The 16,659-nt window shown below is 54.8% G+C and overlaps 1 protein-coding gene across 1 annotated transcript in view; it reads left to right on the plus strand.

Annotated features, from left to right (window-relative positions):
* Positions 1-1,093: 1,093 nt before the first annotated feature.
* Positions 1,094-16,659, plus strand: part of RUNX3 (RUNX family transcription factor 3) — a 43,965-nt gene continuing 28,399 nt past the window's right edge. The window contains exons 1-3 of the mRNA XM_048969172.1: positions 1,094-1,832; positions 15,422-15,666; positions 16,426-16,582. Of these exons, the coding sequence (XP_048825129.1) occupies positions 1,775-1,832; positions 15,422-15,666; positions 16,426-16,582 (460 nt within the window). The 5' untranslated portion in view covers positions 1,094-1,774. The remainder of the gene's footprint in view (positions 1,833-15,421; positions 15,667-16,425; positions 16,583-16,659) is intronic.

Genomic DNA, 16,659 nt, shown 5'->3' on the forward strand with positions numbered 1-16,659 from the left:
GAGATGGACCTCCCGGACTCGCACTGGGTCCTTGGCTTTGGGCAGCTGCTGGGATTGCTGCATCCCTGCAAAGCTGGGCAGCACAGTGAGCAGCTGAGGCTGAGATAAGCACTGAACCAAAGCAAAACAATCCCTTGCAGCACGTCTGTGCCTCCAGCCAGCTTGGGACTTCTCCTGTATTGCAGGAGCATGTTGGTGGGAGAGCTGCGTGCTCAGCTCTGCAGAGGAGACCATGGAAGAGATGGGTTATTTGCATGAGAACTTTTAATTGGCTCTTGTTATCACATGCCCTCTCCCAGGCTGTGCTTTGCACGTACAGTCAAAAACACCAGCAATGCCGTTTCCCTCTATCACCTTGTGTTCCTCTGTTCTTCCTGCAGGGTGGGATTTTCACCTCACTGCCGCTCCATTTCACAGCTACCAAAAAAGAATACCAAACTCCTCTTGTCAATGGATGCAACAGATGAAGGGTTTCATGTGGTTTTTGTCCTACAATTGCTTCTTATAGGTCTTAGGAGAGGGATTTTGGATTTCCATGCATTTCCATACCGGTTGCTGGAGGTGCCCATTGCTCTCACCCAAATGCAGTCAGTGCACACAATGAAGCAGTGCTGATCTCCATGACCCACACTGGCAGTGTTGTGTAGGTACAGCGTACAGACAGCAAGGGAATAACCATTGCTTTGTAGGCCACAGAATAAACCCTTACATCTGAGGGAGCAAATTGGAGCACTTAGAGCCTCACCTGAGGGGGAAATGTCCTGATTCCAAAAGGCTGGAAAAGAAATCTTAGGATAGAGACCCGTTTTTTGGATTGCAGAGGGGCAATGACCAAGGCCAGTAGCCCCAGCTGTGCCTGAGGGGCTTGGTGCTGTGCTTGTGGGGATGGCATAGTCATGATTTAGGGAAAATGAGGTGGTGGGAAGGTGACCGAGAGAAAAAGTCCCCTGCAAAGCTCCCCAGGTAGCACAGCTGATGATGTTTTGCTATGTGTGTAAATCAGAGCTCCCAGCTGGCACCTGATGAAGGGCAGAAATAGAGCCTTAAAAGCACCTCCTATCCTCGCTTTTCTCCCTTGTGACCCTACTGGGCCTTGAGCCAGATGGGGGCTGAACCTCCCACCCTTTTTCTGCATGGAAAGAGATGCAAAACCCCAAAAGCAACGCCATCAGGTCCCTGCTCTGCGGAGAGCCGTGTTTATTCTGCCGCATGTGCTTCAGATTTTTGCTTAATGCTAATTCACATAAAATCCCTGTGAAGAAGAACCACCCATCTACACATATGGAAGCAGTCTCAGCACCAGTGATTGTCTGCAAGGGCCAGAAGTCAGAAAGCACAGCTCCAAACATCGGTGCAGATGAGTGGCGAATGTGGGAGAAGAGGCAGTTAAAAGGAGAAAACCACTGCCTGTGAATGGGCCGTTACTTCAATCACCCAATTAGGAACCCATGGGCTCTCTCCTCTGTTTCTTCTCAGGCAGCAGTATGATTAATTAAAGTAAAAACATCTCGGTCTGTCGCTCACCACGAACCAACGAACGCAAGCCATAAAATTATTAGTAAAAAAGAGGAAAAAGCCCAGCCTGGTCACCACATCCACCATCAGGGCCATTGACGCCACAGATCAGGTGATGCTGCGCTCCCGACCACAACGCCGCGACTGAGCCGGGCTACCTGCACTGCTGTCAGGCTTTCCTCTTCCTCCCCGTCCCTCCTCCTCTTCCTGCAGCTGCTCGAGGAGAGCCCGACTGCAGGGTGAGAATCAGGGTGAGGGGATGGCTTCCAACGGCGTCTTCGATTCCTTCGCCGCCTACTCCTCCACTTTCTTGCGTGGTGAGTGCAGCAGGAAACGCTGCTGGGGTTGTGTTTGCTTATTGATCTTGTGGAGGAGCCAACCAGCATTGGGCCGTGCCGCAGCTTTGCTGCACATCTCCTCTCCCTTCTCCTCATCGTGGTGTTCTGTTGGCTTCCCCACGCGTTGCGCCTTGCTGTCCTTGTGCAGGTTTGCTGTGTGGTTTCCTGCCGTTTGATTTTTTCCTTTTCCCATGTGGTTGTGTTCCCGTTGGGAAATGGAGGGTCAGAAAGGAGGTTGCACTGTGCTGAGATCCACAGGATCGTTTGGGTTGGAAGGACCCTTGCAGGTCATCTGGTTCGACCTCCATGCAGTGAACAGGGACACCCAGAGCTGCTCAGAGCCCCATCCCTTGACCTGGGGTATCTGCAAGGATGGGGCAATTCCAAATGCTACTCACAGGAGTGTGAATGCTGTGCAGGCGAGCTGCTGGGCGTGCACTGGGTGATGTCTTGAGTCTGAAACCAGTGAGTGAAGGAACAGTGTGAGGAATCCAGGCTGCCCACAGCTGAGGAGCATGGCTGCAAGGCGTGCGATGAGACCTTTTTGGGAGGATGCTCAGTGCTTGTAAAGAGTTGGGCAGAGCACCGTGAGCTGCTGCCTTTTGCCATCCTGGCTTTGCAGCTGTAGTTAAGGAGTACAAGCAAAATCTTGAGCTGATCATGGCCAGGAAGAACCAGGTCCTGAGCAATGGCTCTGCAGATGGTTCAGTCGGACTGAACCTGAATAGAATGGGGCAGAGTGATCCCAAACCCGTCCCTGCTGAAGGACCAGAACAGCAGATGCTGTAATTCAGCGGGGCCATCTGGCTACGTGACAAGAAATGCATCAGACATAGACAGGATTTTGGCCTATTTCTGAGAATACCAAACATTTTGTGTGCTTTTGAGGCAGATCAATGGGGTCAGCTTGCAGAACCGAGAGGTTCCCTGTGTCCCCCTGGGCACTGAGTGTGGGACAGGGACAGGAGGAGCCAGAGTTTGGCAAACAGACACACGGACCACATCTGTCCTGCTGCCCTGCACTCAGGGATGGTGGCACTACAGATGTGTCCTTTGTGCTCCATGGAGATAATTAAAGGCAGTCCCGTGGCAAGGAAATAAGAGAAGCTTATAAGAAACATTTGCATGGCTCTTTTTAATCCGTATTTTCTGCCTCCAAAGCCAGATGAAGTAGCGCTGAGGTTTAACTGAGCTTGCTCATTCAGAAATAAAAGAGAGAGCAAGAAACAGAACGATCACGTCTTGTATGCAATTTCCATACAAATAGGAACTCATAAAAGCAATAAACATCTTTGTTTCAAACATAATTTTTATTAAAAGGGGGAGGATTAAATGACTGCTCCAAGGATGGAATATGGCCAAGTGGTTTTCTATGTGGAACTCAGAGCATCTTCTCCTGCACAGAACCGTTAAGGTTGGAAAAGACCTTAAGATCATTCAGTCCAAATGTTCACCTGCCACCAACTCTGCCCACTGAGCATGTCCCCAAGAGCCACATCTCCATGGTCCTTGAACAGGGATGGTACCCCAACACTTCCCCAAGCACCCAGCGCCAATGCATTAGCACTCTTTCAGAGAAGTCTTTCCTCACATCCAGCCTGAATCCCCAGCTTTGCGCACAGCTACGTTTGGGTGAGCACTGCAGAACAGCCATGAATGTTCACTTAAATGCCTCAGGGCTATTTTGGATTCAACCCTATTCCTATTTTTTTGTTAACTTTTCTGGTAATATCCATGAAAATGGAGGTCTGTTTGCACAAACATTGAAGGAATGAAAAGAAACCCCCAACAAAGGTATCCCTTAGTTAGACTCAAAACACTTTTTTTTGGTAAGAAAAAGTCGTTTTTTGCTCTCCAATGGAGTGGGCCATTGGGGGCCATCTGGGGAGCCTGAGCTGCATGCAGGGGCCACAAAGTCTGTGTTGTCTCCATTCATCCCCCCCCCTCCTGGGGGATGCTGTTTGCTGCTCTGACTGCCTGTCAGAGGCTCTGCCTGTTCCAAGGACACCCTGCTGGCTCGTGGCATGTCTTTATTTTTTATTTTATTATTTTTTATATGATATATTTCTGTTTGTGTGTTTTGGGGTGAGGGAACGGGTATAAATCCATTGTCTTTCGTCACCTTGTTATGATCTAACGGGGGTAGGGAGGCAGTGGCGTTTCCCTGTATTGAGAGCTTTAATTCATGATGATTTCTTAGACTTGATCTCCTCTGATACGTCGTCAGCGTTTGCGGTCCACTGTTTTGGCCGCGTACAGTTTGGGAAACAAAGAACGAGCTGTGTGTTTGGATCCACACATGGTTGGCATTAGGAGCAAGAATGTGACTTCCCATCCGAAGCAGTGAGGCTGAGCCACGGCCACGCCGTAAATATCCCCAAATGGAGCTGATAGCAGGAGCACGTGGAGCAGCCCAGTGGGATGGCCCTGGGCTCAGTCTCGTGGCTTCACGTTCCCTTTTCCTCCCGTTGCGTGCTGCATTCACACCCAATTCTTCTTACGGCCACGTCCAGCCAGGGTGGGGAGAAAATGTCATTGCTGGGGTCATGTTTGTTTGTTTGGGGTCACTGCTGGGGTCATGCTGAAAGTGGGCTGAACCAGCGCTCCCATCCCTTCCTTTCTTAGTGCTGAAGTCCCTTGGAAGCCTTGGCCATGCCTTCGGTCAGGGTTCCTTGGTGCTGTTTTTGGTATTTTTTTTTTTTCTTTCCATTTTAAAGCTCACGCCACTTTCTCACAACATTTCCTGTCCTATGCAGAAAGCATCGCTCAGTCTGAAAGTCAATGGTGTGAGCTGAGCGCTGCTCTGCAATGCCTTCCTGGGAAACCACGCTGGATGCTGGAGCAAATGCTCTTCCCAGCCAAGTCTGGTTGGCTTTCAAGAGATTTAGTTTTAATTGTTGGCCAAAACCCATCAGCCTTGCCCTGTTTCTGGACCAACACGGATTTAGAGACAGGCTTTGTCAAGGTTGCAGTGTGCCCTTGGGGCACCTGGACCTCTCCCATTGGCCTCCAGGATCCAATGTGGTGCATAACCACCATTCATCCTGGCTTTGCCCACCCCATCCTGGGGTTGGGATTGCTGTGGGGTTGAGGGAGGCATTTTGCATTTTTCTATGCAGTAAGGTGAGAAAAATTCCTCTGTGCTCACGCAAGATGTCTGCAGTGGGAGTGGGACAGTGTGGGGGTCTCCTGGGGGGCTTCAACCGCAGCATCCTCCTTGGCTTTTCCATTTCTGAAAATGCTTTAAATTTTATTTTCTTATTTATTCTTTTTTTTTTATTATTTATTTTAAAGAGAGTGGGACAGTCAATGCGTCTGCAGTCTGGGGGTATTTTCCATAACATAAACATATTAAAAGAAAAAGAAAAGGGAAAATAAAAAGAAACAATGATTTTCCATTCCCGCTGGAAGAAGCGAGTGCCTTTGGAACATGAGGAATGGATTACACAAGCTATTGTAAAATAAAATATAAAAACAACCAAAATAGGAGAAGGCAGAGAGATTGTTTTTTAAAGAAGAAGCCGTCCTCAGTGGGGAAGGGAGACAGAAAAATGTGCTTTTTACAACAGTCCCTGTTGTGCAGGAGGGACCTGCAGGAGCCCAACCTCTGCCTTTGGGATGGCCAAATCCTGGATGGGAGGGCTGCAGGGGAGATGCTCTGGGTCCATATTTCAGTTTGGGAAGACAAGGGCTGGGCAGGGCGTTTTTTTGTCAGTTGTGTGTGTTTGTCTGCTATATCGGGCTGTGATTTCACAACACAGCATGGTTTGTGTTAAAATAGCTCCTAAAAAAGTAAAACAAAAAATAATAACATACGAAAACAAAACGGTAGGAATGATGTTAGCAGCACAGCCCTGAACCTGTACCAGCCCTTGGATCAGAGTCTGCATTGGGGCCAAGGCCCTCCCAGCTCCTTACACCCTCTGTACCTTCTGGGCATGGGGATGGGCAGATGGGCTCCATGTGCCATTGGTGCCCATGGTCACAACGTGGGGTGAGTTGGATGCTACAGATGGAAGCATTTGCTTTCTAATCCATGGGATGAAAACGTGGGTTGTTAGGGAGAGGCACGCTTGCTCCCTGCTGATCACTGCAGGGTCGTCCTGTTACCAGCACGGAGAGGATGCATGGTGTGCTGCACTGCAGATGGATGCTTGATCCCATGCATAGAAAGCTGCAGCGGTCACTTCTTTGCAGCCTGGCAGACGTGAAGCTGCAGATGCGGGCTGTGCTGTTCCCTTTAAACTCAAAGCATATGCATTGAGATCATTCCGGGATGGAGCACAGTGCCATGGTTTTGGTGACTCGAAGTCGGGAATAAACTGCTTAGTGGGGATTTGTGCCATTTTCCCTCATTAGGAGAGGGAGGAAGCGTTGACCAGGGAATTTAAAGAGTAAATCAGATGTGCTGTTCCAGGATTAAGCCCTTGTTCCTCAACTCCTTTGTACCATGGCTGCATTTTACTGCCCGCTTTCGTGCCCAATTACCTTCAACCCTATAATTAAACACCTCCTTTCATTAGAGCTGGGTCAGTTTGGCAAATCTCACAAAAGGAGTGAGCCCACCACTTTTTCCATGAGCTCAGCCCAAGTGCCAGCCTGGGCAGCAGCAGCCCCTGCCCCAAGCACGGTGGTGGGGCTGCAGCCAGGTCCCTATTGGGGTGGTGAGGATTCCTCTGGCACCATCCCCACCTCCCACATCAAAGCCCCAACCTTGAGAGCTCCACTGGCAGTAAAGTCCCAAGCATGTGCTTCAAGCTCTCCCTGCCTCTGCAGCTTACTAAGTGGCACAGCATGTCAGACCCTCATTTGCTCCACATTACTGCAGCCTGTTTGTTATTGCACCTTGAGCTGGGCACGGAGCTGCACTTCCCTTGTTTGTTTTATTTTCCCCCCTAAAATTCATGGGTCTGCTCCTTGTTAGCTCCGCTTTGCCAGCTCTCCCCTGGTGGAGCTGTGTGTGGCAGCCCCTGGGATGGCAAACTGGGGCTTCGCTGCTTTTGCAGACGCTGGGGTGGATGGAACCCATTGACACAGGCTTCTTTGTGTCATTTGGGTCTGTTTGTGTCATGGTTGCAGAGGTGTTTTGTGATGTACAAGAGATGAAGAGGGTGGTTGGGAGACCTGAAGGCGCTGAGAGCCAAATCTGTGTGCTTCAGTCCTCAGCTCTGCCACCTGCTGCTCTCCCCATTGCCTTCCTTAGGTCAATGGGGGAACAGACACCAATGAAAGAGTTCCTGGTTCTCCCAACCTGCACGGGATATCCTCAGCTTTGAGAAACAAGGTCGGACCTGACAGGCTGGAAAAAAAATGGGCTTGGTTAATGTTGAAGAAGGGAGGAGGGGAGGCACTGGCATTGCTGCCCAGCACTGTGGGTGCTCCATCCCTGGAGTTGCCCAAGGCCATGGATGGGGCCCTGGGCAGCCTGAGCTGGTGGGGGCACCCAGCCCATGGTAGGGCTTGGAACTGGAATATCTTTGAGGTCTCCTCCAACCTCAGCCATTCTGTGACTCCACGGCAGGTCTGTGATGATGGAGTGGGTTGGGATGCGCTCCTGCAATGGGGAATTCACACTCTGTGTCCCCAGACTTCGTATGCAGACATTCCACCGCCCATCCCCACCACCTCACCATGGCTGTGGCTGCGTTTCAGTGGGAGAGCAAAGCCAGTGAAACATCAAAAGCCCCAATCCTGCGAGAACGCAATCCCACTGACATAAATGGAAGTTGAGAGCGCTCGCTGTTGGCAGGGTTGGCTCATACGTGCGTGTTTGATCGGCACAGCAGATTGAAATGTCAAGAATGTGAGCCTGCTGGGGCTCGCACTGCTTTCCTTGAAGGAGCATCACCCCAACGGGAGCGGGGTGCTCCTTGAGGCCAGATACAGGCTGTGCACGGGGCAGCGGTGTGGAGCAGGTTGTGATGCTGGGGATGGCACAAACACCATCGCTGCTGCTCTGCAGATGGAAGCTGCAGCACTTGCTGGAGCCCACGAGCAACTTGTCTGGGGTCCTTGGGGAAGGCTGCGGTGGAGCTGCGAATTGAACCCAGACAACTTGCTTCCTCCGCCAATGTCTTCTCCGGGAGCCCACGCTTCCTGCCAGCGAGGGCCCTCTGTTCAGTTTTAGGAGAAAATGTAAAAATATTCTCCAAAACCACACGAGCTCTTCCAGTTTTGGAGGTTCAGGCGGTCCCTTCAGCCAGACGCAGAATGGCTCCTGCCCAAGGAAACAGCTGAGGTTGCGTTTCGCAGATAAGATCCCCGCTCTCCCCGCAGAGCTGGCTGCTCATGCGAGACCCAAAGCCACGACCGAGTTGTCTGGACAAGTTCTCCATTTCTCTGGGTTCCAGCCCTAACCTGCTGCTGAACCGCTTCGCTTCCCAGCCCGCGGCCTCGGCCGTGTCAGACAGCTGACCCAGGCAGACAGACAGCTCCAAACTGCTAAGAAACTTCTGCAAAAAGGAGCTCACTGCAGGGCTGGAGGCAGCGGTTCCCTTCCCAAGCTGCAGGAGATGGATGTGCAGCAAACGGTGACTTAACAACATCCCCTAAGCAGCGCTGCACTTGATTTGTCTGAGTTCATAGCCAGAAACCAGAAAAGTACCTTCCGTCTAGCTGTATGTTTGTGACTAATTCCATTCAGGTCAGGGGGGTTTTGTTGGGTGCCTGCATAGGGCGAGGTGCGGTCTGAGCCCGCTTTGGGGTTTCTTTTCTGCAGCCATTCTACACCATCCCACTTTAGCAGCCAAAGCAGGGGGTTTGTTGGCAATGAGAATCTCTACTAGAAATACGAACAGAGAGCGTTTGCACCGGAAAAAATAATCCGAGGAAGGAGCAGAAGCAGCGCTGCCCAAAGCCCATCGAGTCAGAGCTGTCCGACCGCAGCCCCGCTGTGACAGCGCAGTGACAGCGCAGCACCCGGCCTTATTCATAGAAGTGAAACTGGTGAATAATTGCAGAAAGCAAACCAGCCTGGAAAAAACAACAACAACAACAAAAAAAAACGGTCTGAGCGTGAAGGACAAGTTGCTATTGGAAGCAGAGGGCAGTTTTCTCTGAATGACTTCGCTGTGCGTTGGCCACTGATGGCTGTCTGAGGTTGAGCTGTGTCACTGGTGGGGAACTGCCACTGCAGAATGGCAGTCTGTGGACACGGCCAAGGGCAGGAGCTGATCCCACAGGGGCGAGGAACAATTTGTGCAGGAGAAGCTGCTCATTTTGTGCAAAAAAGGCCAATGTGTTGCAAGGAAGCGTGCAGGGCGTGATCATGGCAGTGGCATTGCAAAGGGGCTCTACGTGCATCGCCTGCCCTGAGCTATGGGGTGGCATTACTGAGCTGCTCGCCCGTGACTTCATGTCTTCCTTTGTAACTGGTGTGATCTGCAGGGAGTGGCCGAGAGCCGTGATTCTGAGTGCATGTGACATCTCCGTGGGGGTTTGGTGTGTCCCCAGTGTAGGTATATCTCCAGGTGGGACAGCCCCCTGTGCTCAGCGCCGTCCTTGAGAGGACCCCAGAATGTGGGGGTGCTGGGCGAGCAGCTCGAGCTGCAACATCGACCGGAGGAGGCAACAGAATGCAAAGAGCTGGGAGCTGCCCCTGGGGCCAAGCTGATGCTCACTGGCAGCATTCTGCTTGTGCTGCACTGAGCAACACACAGCAGAGATGTGCTGCTGCCCTCCTGTTGCACTCCTGCAGCCGGATGTGATCTGCTTGCTGCGTACCTTGCAGCTTCTTCAGGCTCCACTGCTGCAATCAGTCTGTGCTTCCTGTCTGCCACCTCTGCTTTTTTTTGCTTTGGTGGGGCTTTTCCAAACTGCTCTCTTGCTGGATGACCACCACCACTCTGTGCTCGTGCAGCTAACTGCAGCCATCTGCCTGCAGACAGGTGGGGAAACCCTCACCTGGATGAAAGCAGTTGGGTTGGGCTTGCTGACAAACCGCGTACTCCTGGAGCAGCTCCTGCAATGTGCATCCCTCCCAGCTGCTGGCTCTGTGCATCGGGGTTCTGCCCAACCCAGGCAGTAATTCCCTGCTGGGAGGGGATGGGGGAAAGCAGGTGGTGGGGGAGGAGGGCCGGACAAGGTTGAAATTCAGGGGGAGCTCTCCCATCTCCAGCACCAGGATATTCCAGGAAGGGCTTTGGAAATTAACAAGGGTATCTCTGCTGCCCAGGGGTCAGCAGGCTGAGGCAGCAGGAGCCCAGCGTGCACTGTGGAGTGATGCACAGGGCCACCACAGAGAGCTGCTCTGTTGGCCGCTTGCTTGAAGGGCTGCGGGGTGCCCACAGGGCAAGCAGAGCAGGTTCCCCATGCAATGCTGATGTCCTGCAGAGAAGCTACAGCTTAGCCATGGCATGTTTGCACCTGCCTCTAAAGCTGGTTTTGTCAAGATTTAGCACTGAGATGCTCTATTAGACCTGAGCCAAGAGAGACGAGAGTTCCAACCAGCGCCAGCTGCGCACCGCCAGCCCCCCCACCTCCCTGAGCCCCCATGTCTGCACCAATCCCCAGGGGGATTCCCAGCCAGCACAGCCCCAAGACAGCAACAGCACGGCCTGCAGTGGGGATGTAGGTGAGAGTGGGGAACGTGAGCACTTCCCAGCGGCCGCTTTCTCTCCGCTCGCATCCAACTTCCCCAGCAGCCCGGGGGGAGCACCGCACGCCTGTCTGATGCCCAACATCACAGCAGCATTGGGAAATGCGTGCAGGGAAACACCGCTGCACGCTCAGCACAGGGAGAGGGTGCTGCCCTTCCGTGACAGCCGCTCTCCTCGAGCTCACAAATCACACTGTGCTTTTTTCTTTTGCATCGGCCCCGCCGTACTTTTCTCGCCGTCATGTGCCTTTCGGTTCCGCTTTCCACCATCCAGACGTTTCCCCTTTTTCTTTCCTTTGGAATTTTTTTTACTTCTCCCCGTCGTGCTGTGAGGTTATGAAGGGCTCCAGGCAGTGCATCCATCCCATGGTTCCTCTGGTTGGGAACGGGTGAGACATGTCCTCCATCCCCATAGGGTCGCATCCCTCAAAACCCCTCCAAAACAAACAAGACCCCCCCCCCCCCCAGAGACTCCAATAGCTCTGAATGAAGCCCTGTGCTTCCAGTTGTTACCCACCTTGGGGCGTTTTTGGAGATGGGATGTCCTCAGGTGCTCCGTAACCTTTGCATGAATGGATCCTTTTCTCTGCATAAGCACATTCTTAAAGGAACATCAGGCTTTCATTCTCCACTTCAACCATCGCGCTTCTCTGTTCACTTGTTTAAATCAAGCATAAAGCTCTGACTGTTCTTTGAATATTTATGACCAGTTTTTATCTCATGCCATGCATACAAAACATACTTGATTTCTTTCCTAAAAGTTTTTTTCAAGTGCAAAGTTTTAAAAACATGTGGCTTTTATTGCAGGCAGGAATGAATAACAGCATTCCACCAGTAACCACATTAAATGGAACAGTAATATTCATATGCGTAAGGGCAAAAGCTGTCTTGTTTCCTATTTGCAGTTGAACTCTGAAATTAATTAAGAACTAAAAGGATCTGACAGTCATTAGGATCTTTTAAAGAAGGAGTGGAAGTGGCAGATGGGACCCATGCTCACAAGGCTCTGCCATGCACTATCAATAGCACCGAGGATGAGCGCCCCGGACGCGCTCTTCATTGCTGCCATTGTGGGGAGAAGAGAATCGTGGTTCTGAACAATGTAGAACGGTGCTTTCATGACTTCAGAACCACAGGATTCACGTCAATGGCCCTCGTGCTCCTCTGTGCATCACAGCCCATCCTGTCAGGGTGTGCATGGGGGTGTGGGTGTTGATGCTGCACGCGGCGCCTGCAGGACGGTGCAAGGGGAGAAGTGCATCCTGGCTCTCATTGCATGCTCTGTGCCAACAGCAGCAGCATTGCTGAGGCTGCACCCTGCAGCACAGTGCACAGCAATGACCAAAACCCTCCCTGGGCAGCGTGGAGGGAATTTCACATTGAATTTTACATTGAATTTCACATTGAATTTCACATTGAATTTCCCAAGTGATGGCATTTTGGCCCAAAACTCCCACCATTGCCTTCCTCCTCCTCCAGCTTCTCCGTGTGAGGATCCTGCCCGGTCCAAGGCTGCTGGTGCAGACAGCGAGGTGTGATGGGGTTAATGGATGTCCCCGCTCAGGTTTTGGTGACAGCTGTTGCTGTGGCAGCGGTTGCTGCAGGCTTTGGGTACCCACTGCCCCCAGGGCACAGTGGCCACGTGGCAGAGCCTGGTGCAGCCCCCCAGAGCCATCAGCAGGACGGGGCACACAGCTGGTCCCAGCCCTCACAGTGAGTTCTGTCTGGGGCAGACGCTGCCTTTTCTCCCCACAGTTTCCCCCTATTTCTTCCCCTGAGCACTGCAGCTTCCCTCCTGCAGGATCCTCCAGTTGCAGCACCCGTAATTGTCTCGAGAGAAACCCGTTTTGTCGGTGACACTCAGGGGTTAAAACTGTCACCATCGCACACCCCATTGGATCAAGCATCTGCTGTTTGATTTATGAATGAATAGCACGCTCCCTCCCTGCATGCTGCTCTCAGATCCCCATCCCTTCCCTACAAAACAGATCCAGACACCCGCATGGCCCTACTGAGCACTGTGCTCCTGAGACAGAGTTTGCGATGAATTTTTAATAGAAAGCTTCCTATAAGGCCCTGCACCCGTCAAAGTGAGAGGCTCTGCTGCTAAAAAGCAGCTCAAATGAATTACCAGCTACAGAGGAGGCTGTGAGGGAAGCAAATCCCAACAAGTAATGATTTAAAGAGCCGCTGGCCTCCCCGCAATGTGAACGGGAGCATCAGTGCCATGAGGAAGCGTGGGGCCACACAATGAAGCACTGGGTTGTGGGGATGAGTCCACCTCCATTGCTCTGAAGGGGACAAAGCCAATGGGGGAGGACAGAGGGTGGCTTTAGAGTGGCTGCTGGGGAAGGGCAGGATGCAGCAGCTTGTGCACCTGGGAATACTCGCCCCCTGGGGACCAGCTCCTGGTAGTATTTGGGGATGGCACTTACTTATATGGCACCTTGAGGACACGGAGGTGATGAAACTGGTATAAAAAGAGATTGGAGAACTTTGCGGGCAGCAGGGCTGTGTGTGGGCACTGATCTCTGTCGCATCTGTGCAAGGAAGGAACAGCAGTTGGATGGAATGAGGGAAGCACCCAGGGTTGCGTCCTCTCTCTGAACAGCATCGCCACTCCTCACTGAAAGGTGCAGTGAGTTGGGCCCGATGAAATGCATTTGCATAAAGTTTAATGAAAGGCAAGAGCCTTCTAGGGAGGGCACGCTCACCCAGCCCTGCGCACAGCCGTGTGTCACCGCACCAGCAGCTGTGAAACCCCCGAGGATTTCCCAGGGGTGTACAGAAGGGCTGAGACCCACTGCGGGATGGGGCTGCCCCATAGGACATGGGCTGCCCTATGCGAGCTCCCTGCCCTATGTGAGCACGTCAGCCCCACATCGGGTGCTCAGGCCTTTCCTGGCCACCCATGGATGGATCATCTTCTCACTCGGTGGCTGCTGTGTAGAGGAAGGGAAGCGGGTGGGGAGCAGGCTGGGAGGAAGGGGCCGAGGTGACGCACTACGGGTTGTGCTCTGCAGGGATGTGGGCTTTTAGGCGGAGCCACTTTAAAGGCAGGTTCCCAGCAGGACAGGAAAAAAAGAGGCAGGAAAGGAAGGAAATGTAAAGCCACTAAACCTGGAACCGAGCATCGTGCTGATCTCAGGGCTGTCCCTGCACTGTGCTTCTGCAGTGATGCTCCCTTTGCCCCACTGCACCGGCTCCGTCGGTCCCGTCTGTTCCCTTTGCCCGACCGTTCCGGTGAGGGAGAACCGGTGGGAAACCTCCGTGCCACCTCTCCGCCCGCAGCCCCGGGATGGGCCCGTTGCGGGTGTGTGGAGGGGAACGGAGGACTGAGGGAAGCCCAGGACCACGGTCCCACCGCCTAAGGGCCGTAAGACGTGAACGGTAGCCAGCGAGAGCCGAACGGGGGGTTTTCCCGTGCCGGACCGCTGCCCCCTCCGCCCGCCCCGTCGCGGAACCGCGGCGCCAACGAGCGGCGCTTCGGCCTCACTGCAGCGCTGCCCGCCCGCGGGGCACTGCGCAGGCGCCGTGTGCCCCCCCCTCACGCTCACACCCTCTCCGTGCCACCCCCGGGGAATCCCACGGGGATCGGGGGGGAACAGAACCTCGGCTAAGACCGGCCCTCCCGTAACGTGCCCCGGGCTCCGCGAGGGGAGGGAGGAGGGAGAGCATTTCCCCCCCCCCCCCCCCCCCGCCTGTAAACAGGGGTAGAAAATAGCGCTGAGCGCAGCGGTGCGCGGGGAGCTTTCCCCTAAAAAGGGCAGGAGAGCTGCGGGACGGGGCTTAACGGGGCGAGGGGACCTCCGCTCCTCCCGCACTGCTCCCTATTATTAACAGAACGTCTTAAAAAAAAAAAAAAAAGAAAGAAAAAAAAAAGCAAACAAACAGAAAAAAGCAAACACGGGGTTATTTTTGTTTTCGTTGCCATCCTCGGCTCGGCTCTGCAGGATGGGAGCGCGGCTCGGGCCCCTCCACGCGTTGCGGTTTGGGGAGAACAACGTTGTATTCGTTTACGGAGGAGCTCAGGGAAAGAAGTTTTAAAAGAAAAAAAAAAAAAACAACAGAAGGGAAGTTGTTTTCTGCACCGCTCCCGACGTGCCCACAGCCGCGGACCGCCTCGCCGGACCCCCCCAGACAGGGGCAGACGCTCCGTGCCGCCCCCCGGGGCTCCCCCCACCCGCCCCCGGCGCGTTTCTCCTCCCGGTTCGGCGTTGCCACGAAGAGACCGACGGCTCCGTTTTGTTCCCGAATACGCGGTCGCTCCGCTAACGACTGCGGTGGGGTCTGGCCGTGCACACTCCCACAGAGCGCTGCGGACGCCCCGGGACCGCCGTACAGTGGAGACGGTGTCCAGAGGCGGAGAATAGCGGCTCTCCCCGCCCCGCGACGGCTGAGCTGCAGCGGGGGCGCGGCCGGTGAGCGGCCCCTGAAACCCCGACGTGCGCTCCCTCAGCCCGTACGCACCGACGGGGCGGGACTCGGTAAGGCCGGGCCCACTTTAAGGGAGGCGACGCCCCTTTCGGCGCTGCCCACACCCCCCTGCCTCCCGGGAGCCGGGCGGGGGGGCAGGGGGAAGGCCCCCCATTGGTGAGGCTTCCCGTCACTCACGGCCGGCCCGCCCCCCCACCGGGGCCGGCAGTAAATACGGTGCCGGGCGGCGCGGCGGCACTGGGAGTTGCTGTCGGGGCCGCCCGGCGGAGGGGAGCAGCCTACAGCCCGGCCGCGACGTGGCTGTGCCGGGGCTCCGCGTTGCCGTTCCCCGGACGGGGCGGGCGGGACAGCGGCGAGGCCGCCGCAGGCGCTCCCCGGGGCCGGGAACGAGCAGCCCCCCGCACCGCCCCGCCGAGAGTGGGGATCTACCGGGACGGGGCCCGGTTGCTCGCGGCGAGCCCCGCCGCTCTCCTCACAACCCCCGGCCGCGGCGGCGGCTCCTTGACGCCCTCCGTTGTGATGCGTATTCCCGTAGATCCGAGCACCAGCAGGCGCTTCACACCCCCCTCCACGGCGTTCCCCTGCGGTAAGATGGGAGAGAACAGCGGGGCGCTGGGGGCCGCCGCCGCGGGCGGTCGGGCGCGGCCCGAGGTGCGCTCCGTCGTGGACGTGCTGGCGGATCACGCCGGCGAATTGGTGCGCACCGACAGCCCCAACTTCTTGTGCTCCGTGCTGCCGTCTCACTGGAGGTGCAACAAGACGCTGCCCGTCGCCTTCAAGGTAAGGGGCGACCTTCTTGGGGGGGGTCGGGGCTCCGGGTGCCGCTCCCCTCTCTCGCCGCTTTCCCTCCTTCTCGCTTTAACTCGCTCCTGACATCAGCTTGAGGGGAGCCGCTCTTATTATTTTTAATCAAGTCTCCGCGTTGCCCTCCGGTCACGGCATCTAAGATATTTCGTACAGTTAGGAGCTCTCAGGCAACTTTGAAGTGTAATGAGAACGGAGGTTAATTACCTTTCCGGGAGAGAAAGAGAGAGAGAGAGAGGCAGGAACGGGAGAGCCGAGCCGCGAGCGGAGGGCGAAGCGCCGCAGCGGCTGCATCGCGGTGCGTTGGGACGGGTCGGCCCGGGCCGGGGATGAGGAGCGGGGCTGGGGGCGGTTCCGAGGGACCCTGTGGGATGGGGGGTGGTCTGCAGTGCGGGGCTGCAGCGCTGGGCCCGGCCCTGGTCGCGTTCCTCCGCTGCGCCCCGAGTTCCGCAGCGCAGTTCTGTCGAATCGAACCTCCTCAGACAGCGGCTCCTCGCTGCTACAGGGCAGAGCCTCTGCACTCTGGAGCCCCTCGCTGCTTTCAAACCTCGATTCTAAGCTCGCTTGTCCCTTCCCCTTCGTTTTCTTTTCTTTTTTTTAATCTATCATCGGGAACTCGAATTGCTTTTGGTTTTGCTTTGTGTTTGGGGACGATCTCGAGGGGAGGGGAGCCGTGAAGCGGTTCGGCTCAGACCTCGGTCACCTCAGCCTGAATTCCCCTCGTCCTGCCCTCAGGTCGTGGCTCTCGGAGACGTCCCCGATGGGACGGTGGTGACGGTGATGGCGGGGAACGACGAGAACTACTCCGCGGAGCTCCGCAACGCCTCCGCCGTGATGAAAAACCAAGTGGCGAGATTTAACGACCTCCGATTTGTCGGGAGAAGCGGCAGAGGTAGGTGTCGGCCGTCCTGTTTGGGCTTTATTTTCTTCCAGGGGAAAAAAAAAAAAAAAGGAAGAAAGAAAAGGGGG

Source organism: Lagopus muta, chromosome 23 (assembly GCF_023343835.1).
Source record: "Lagopus muta isolate bLagMut1 chromosome 23, bLagMut1 primary, whole genome shotgun sequence".
Taxonomy (NCBI): Eukaryota; Metazoa; Chordata; class Aves; order Galliformes; family Phasianidae; genus Lagopus; species Lagopus muta.